Source organism: Brassica oleracea, unplaced genomic scaffold, assembly GCF_000695525.1.
Source record: "Brassica oleracea var. oleracea cultivar TO1000 unplaced genomic scaffold, BOL UnpScaffold01089, whole genome shotgun sequence".
Taxonomy (NCBI): domain Eukaryota; kingdom Viridiplantae; phylum Streptophyta; class Magnoliopsida; order Brassicales; family Brassicaceae; genus Brassica; species Brassica oleracea.
This window is the reverse complement of record NW_013617655.1, coordinates 6,360-12,737: the sequence shown is the minus strand read 5'-3', so window position 1 is coordinate 12,737 and position 6,378 is coordinate 6,360. Positions and strand designations below refer to the sequence as shown.

Sequence of the window (6,378 nt, the reverse complement as noted above, 5' to 3'; positions counted from 1 at the left end):
ATTTGTCATTTTTAGAGAAAACATGAAAAAACGGATTAGTACTCCATTCAACAAATAACATATTATTTTAAAGAAAATAATAGTCTAAAATCGATGTTCATTTTTGGTGTTTAAACCAAATCATATCGATGTAAGTTTTAAGAAAATGTTTTGCAAACTCGCTTAAAGCGTTCGAAGAAACCATTTTTATAGACTTAGAATGTTTCATAAACTCGCTTAAGGAAGCGGTTATGGAAACGATTCGTTTTGATAGTGTATCAAAAAACGTTCGCGATAATGCTAGAAAACAATCCGCAAAGCGTTATGAGATAAATAGGAAACGTTTCGCGGAAGAGCTATAAAGCAAATCGCAATCTCGTTTTCAAAAAAACATATAAACGTTTCGCAGATAAGCACATCGCAAATCGCAAACATCGTTTGAATGAAACCATAACTGGTTTGAATGAATCGTATATGAATAAAAAATTTGCGGTAGTGCTACAAAGCAAAACGCAAACCGTTTATCAGAAAAGTACAAACGTTTCGCGGAAGTGCTAGAAAGCAAATCGCAAACATGTTTTGATGACCTGTTTTTATAGATCGTTCTTCAAACCGATAAAACGCTTTAGATAGAAAGCGGATTAAGAGTTAAGATTGTAGAAGCCGTAAAACCGGTTCGACCCAAACGATAATATAAATACGATATTAAGGAAAAAATAGACGATTCAAACCGAAATGGAAACGAAACCATGGAGTCGAGACGAATCTCTTTCCTTAACTCTTAATATTCGCTCCGTTAGTGCGACGGATCTGTACGAATATGAGTCCCATGATAAAACCATGTAAGGTTATCACGCGGCACTCGTGAAGAACCTCTACGAACTAATAATCTACGAAACACTCTGTAGACTTACGCGTAGGAGTGTTTTTACTGGTATTTTGCAGTGAAAAAGTTCCCAAATTAATGGAGATGAGAGGCGATATTTAAAAGAGACAGAGACGACCCACTTCCCGCAACAGCTGCTGCACGTGGGCGAGAATCTCGCGGATATCGAGGGAAGTTGAGTTCCGAAACTTCTTCCTCAAAACTCTCTCTTATCTCGTTTATCTCGTTTTAAAACTTTCGAGAGGATAACATGCATGGCGTTTTTATTTTCTAGACAAAATACTTGTCGTTTTTAAATAAAATTGTATGCTGTTTTTTCTCGAAACAAATGGCAAAATATTGAGCTTAATTTGGTCCAAAAAGAATAATTCTTATCGGGCCAGAGGCCCTCCGCCCTCCGCCCAAACCCAAGCCGAGCTGGCCGGACGGCGGCGGCGACGCGCGCTTGGAGAGCCTTTTCCTCTCTCAAGCTGTTTAACCCATGATATCATGAGATCATATATAAACAGCTCAAACTTTGTTCTCCTGGCCGATGTGGGACTTTCCCCACTTCACCATTTCATTTATTCAACATTTCTGATGGGCTCAGACCCATATCATTTGTTATTCGCATTTTAATAAAGCCCATTGGCTTTATTGTTCCAACACTTACTAGCTTTTATATCATTAGCTAGTTTTTAATAAATTGTTTTTTTAATACATTGTTTCCTTTGCTTATATTATTATGTACATGCTCAGTATCCTCGTGGTACAGTTTTGTTAGCTACGTTCATGTATAGATAGCTGGACGGATATGCTTGTGAATGTGCTCCAACATTCTCCTAAACTACAAGCCTTCAAGCCTCTCCTGGTACATTAATTACTCTCTAACCCCCAATTTCTCAAATCAATCATGTTTGGTTTCTCTGTGACAAAAAAAAAAAATCATGTTTGGTTTCTCTAGTTTAATAGTGAAATTTATTGATCGCAGGAGCATTGGATTCTTGTGGATCGTAATGTTCGTTGGATGCAACCAAGGCATGTTCCTGAATGTATGTTGTTACATCTCAAAACTTTTGAGTGGAGTGACTATGAAGGCACAAAAGTTGAGAAAGAAGTGGCGGTTTATATTTTGAACAATGCGAGGCAGTTAGTGAGTGCAACTATCTATCCTTCCTCAGTCAGCTTCGTACGCAAACATCAGATGTTTGAGGAAGTGGAAATTGCAACCAGAAGTTTAAGAGCATGCGAGCTTACAATGGGGTGAGAACTAATCTTACCAAAGTGTTGAAAACTGTCCAATTGAGTTTGAACGTGAAATTATATCAAAAGTTGTGATAGCTTATTTTTTTCATTGCTCTGTATCTTGTGACTGAGTAGGAAGCCAAAAACAATTATAATCCACTTTGCCATGCTTTGAATTACATAAATCAGATTTTAAGAAAATAGTTTCGGCTATAATTGGTTTGTCGCTTAGGAAGCGCCGATTTTCTGCATATGCGCTTAGACCGATTTTTAGAACATTGTGAAATACTATTTCAAAAATATGGTGAAATACTATTTAAAAAATGGGTGTATTTTAAGATCAGTGAGGTAGTAATTGGCAAGTTAAATATTCGTTGTGGTTATTTTTCGCATTATTTCCCAATTATTTTACGATGTAAAATTATAACTTTTAGAGTCCAGGCTTTCGAGCCCACATTTTAGATACATTAAAAAATAAAAGCAATTTATTAAGGTTTATGATCTGCGTCACCAAGTAGAGTTTTTATTTCTCCTTTTTAACTGACGATCTTGCTCATTCCAATCTCTAGACCCATGTTCGAAATCTCGCTAGACGTGAGTCGGGCGGGCACTTTGGGCCTAGCGAGTAACTAAAAAATCGGAGATTAATCGACGATTAATTGGGGATTAGTTTTTGTAATTTTATAAATTATGTAGATATATATATCATTATTGTTAAAATTTCAGTAAGTGCCGTTTAGTCCAGTGGTACTAGCTGTTCCGTTCACAAGCTGGGACCTGGGTTCAATACCTCCATCTGTAAAAGCCATTGGCTTTTTTTGATTTTTATCATTAATGAAAAGTAAATAACACAACTACCCTTATCTTCTACCCTAGAAAATGTCTGCAAATCTTAAAATCTCGCCGTCAAAGACTTTCTTCACGGTCTTTATCGTTTTTCTTGCTTTCTTTTCGTTTTCTTGCTTTCTTTTCATTAAAATTAACAAAGTATGGTAGATCTAGTAAGTAACCATTGATATTTCACGTGAAAAATGAAAAAAAACAGATTTTTGAGAGGAACTATTTGTTTTGCCGATTACCACAAATCAGTACGGCCGAGTTGGCCGAGTTTTTGAACATGGCTCTAGACTAATTTCACCTTTTTCTTCTTGGAAAAATTGTTTTTTAGGTAAAAAATGGTAACATATCCCATTAGCCTAATTTCTATTTTGTACCATTTTTGCCTCTAATGTCCTTTAATATTTTCGAAAATAAATCAAATAAATAGTTTTACAAAGTAAAAAAAAATTGAAAATATAGTAATTACAGATGAAATAGCCATATGGACTTTTTTTTTATCAACTAGCCATATGAACTTAGTGGTATTTTACCTAAGTTCATATGATGATTATCAATTCAACTGCATTTTACCTCGACAATTATCCTCGAATCTGGATGGATTGAAGTTGGTCGCAGTTTATCTTTGAATGGTACCTACTTGTATCAACATAGCTAAGCTTCTAATAGTTGTTGTTTTCTGTTTTTTACTAGTGTTTTTCGCAGTATGTATTTCTGCACTCATGTAAAACCAATTTAGTCATGAACTTATATTACAATGAATGATTCAGTGTTAAAAAAAGAACTTAGTGGTATTTTTTCCAGATTTAAAAATGTTTAAATCATAACTTCAAATTATATACTACATAAAGTAGAATTGACATTCTACAAAGTAGAAAATAAAATCTATTTTTTATTGAATCTACTATGTTTAGAATACGTGATCTACGTAAATAATAGCACTCTTAAAAATATTTAAAATTCACATTTTGCGTTTAACCTATCGCTCTAAAATCTGTAGAAATCGGAATCTACAAATTACTATAAATCTAAAACATGTAGAAATCGAAATCTACATATTAATATAAATCTAAAAACTTGTAGAAAACAAGTTATATAGATTTACTGTAAATATAAAACCTGTAGAAATTGAAATCTACACATTACTATAAATTTAAAAGCCTGTAAAAACCAAATTCTACTTATTTACTGTATTCAACCAGTTTCGAAAAATCAATTTTTCAGAAAAAAAAAATCGTGGGATAGTAGGTTTAGTTTTTTTTTATTTGAGGATTTTTAATGTTTTCTTTTACTTTAATTATTTATTATATTTTAATATTTACAATTGTTTTGTTAATTGTAATTTCGAATCTAGAATTAAATTTAAGGGCATTATTGCCTTTTTGAAAATAATTAGCATAATAGAACATAAAACATGTAAGATTAATCTATTAGGACATAGTTAATATTTTTTTGGTCTAAAAAACAAATGGGAGGGGGGAGGAGGGAGGGCAATGAAAGCTGCAAAATTAGGAATCCACCAAGATGTTAAATTCTCAGATAGGATCAGTCATCTACCTGACGAGTTCTCTTACTAATCCTCTCATTAGTCCCCATAACCAATGCAGTGAATACAAGCATACTTCCAAACAATGGAAATCTCTGTGGAAGCTGATATTGAGTACGTGCAAACTCTCCTAAAATTAGCTCAAGTAGCTTTTAAAAAAATTTAGGAGGTCAAAGCTCCAGTTCTCCAAACCCAAACCCTCAAACTGAGGGAACATTCTTCATCCGAAATACAGTGTTCCGAAAACTCGTGGTCCTGAAACTCCACACCATCGAAGGCTATGGTTTTACAGATGAGTCCCCGGTCCCTGAAAAGTATGCACCTCACACGTGTGAGGTTCCGTGGGGAAATAGATCTCTGCAGGCTAATGTCGGATTGTCCTGTTATTAACGATCTCTCTTTGGATAGCGTTACCACTGACAGGGCCGGCTCAAGTAAATTATTGGCTTTTGGGCAAAAAAAAAATTCAAAAAAAATTTACATATACATTATGGATTTTAAAATTTTTGGACCCCTTTTCTTAATTTTTTTCTTCAAAATCGGGCCCCATTTTAACACTAACTATGCAAAAAAAAAATTGGGCCCTGGGCCCTGGGCCCACGTCCCCCTTGCCCTTGTGCCTAAGCCGGCCCTGACCACTGACCCCTGCTATGGTTTCCGTTTTGATCACCCTTGCTCTTCTTTATTCACCATATCGGTCCCTTCTCTCGAGAGATTGGAGATAAAAGATTATACTTCGGTTCGCACTTATCCTAGCAATAAGTCTAGATTCAAGATAAATGCTCCTTCTTTGAAGTACTTAGAGGTATACATCAACGGTAGCAATTTCGAGTTTTATGAGGATCTGCACAACTTGGTGGAGGCTAGTCTCCATGTTGATTATTCTCAAACTGACAAGTTTCTCAGATTTCTTACTTCTGTGGAGTTTCTTTCCATACATTTATATCCTACCAAGGTAACTCCCTCATATCTTTCACAGGACCCTAAACATTTTATAGTAAATTTTAATAAAATGTTTCTTCTTACACTTTGGGGGTTATAAGATTTATGTATAATAATTTTATAAAATTCGGAGGAAAAGAGGGATGTTTCAAATTTGCTATGTCTAAAACTTGCCATGTATCTCTCTCCTGTTTTATTTAGAACACTCTTTTTGGTAATCCTTGTAATGTTTTGGCGTCCAGGTTCTGCTTCTTGCGGATACAATTTCTCAGCGGCTTCGTCATCTGAAACTATCTACTTACGGAAAAATGTCACGTAATCTGCTTCTGCATTTGCTCAAACATTGCCCTAAACTTCAAGTTCTCACGCTCCAGGAGATACATTGGAGAATAAAATGGCCTGTTTCTCCGCATACGAGGTGTAAAGCCGAAGAGTTCAAGGATCCACCACCTTTGTTCTCTAATCCGAGCTCGGTTCCTGAATGCTTGTCCTTCCATCTTAAAACTTTTGGATGGAAATGTTACAAAGGAACAGAGGAAGAGAAAGAAATCGTTCTTTACAAACCGCTGAGATCTCTGTATATTCAGGTGGTCGTTCCGGGGAGAAACGGCTGCTGAGGATCAAGGAGTTGGAATCTGTGCCTAAGGCTTCAACTTCATGTCAGCTTATAATTCGACTTACTGGTTGTCTTAACAGTTCCTAGAATCTTTGTTGTGAATCTCACTCAAAAACTACATTTCGATGCGAGTCTAAGGATGCAATGTTCTTATTTTGTGAAACTTAATTTTACTTTATTATTGTTGGAAGTTCTTTTCCTTGTTGACAGAAAGAACACCGAGGAGCTTCTTTGGTTCTAAGAGAATTTTGAGTTTTGTCTTGTGCATTGACTATACTACATACCTTCAAACTGAGATAGAGAGACCTTTTCTAAATGATTTTGTAACAACACTAAAATATTATTAAC

General features: G+C 35.2%; 1 protein-coding gene across 1 annotated transcript; it reads left to right on the top strand.

Annotated features, from left to right (window-relative positions):
- The first annotated feature begins 1,658 nt into the window (after positions 1–1,658).
- LOC106320842 (putative FBD-associated F-box protein At5g56820) lies at positions 1,659–2,111 on the top strand. Its single transcript, XM_013759193.1, has 2 exons — positions 1,659–1,715; positions 1,836–2,111. The coding sequence occupies exons 1-2, from the start codon at positions 1,659–1,661 to the stop codon at positions 2,109–2,111; spliced, it is 333 nt and encodes a 110-aa protein (XP_013614647.1).
- Positions 2,112–6,378: the final 4,267 nt, after the last annotated feature.

What these genes read in the sequence shown, in the direction of transcription:
- LOC106320842 (XM_013759193.1), top strand. Translation starts at nt 1,659, where the DNA reads ATGCTTGTGAATGTGCTCCAACATTCTCCTAAACTACAAGCCTTCAAG. An exon ending in AAGCCTTCAAGCCTCTCCTG is followed by an intron (nt 1,716 to 1,835) that starts GTACATTAATTA and finishes TATTGATCGCAG; the next exon opens with GAGCATTGGATTCTTGTGGA.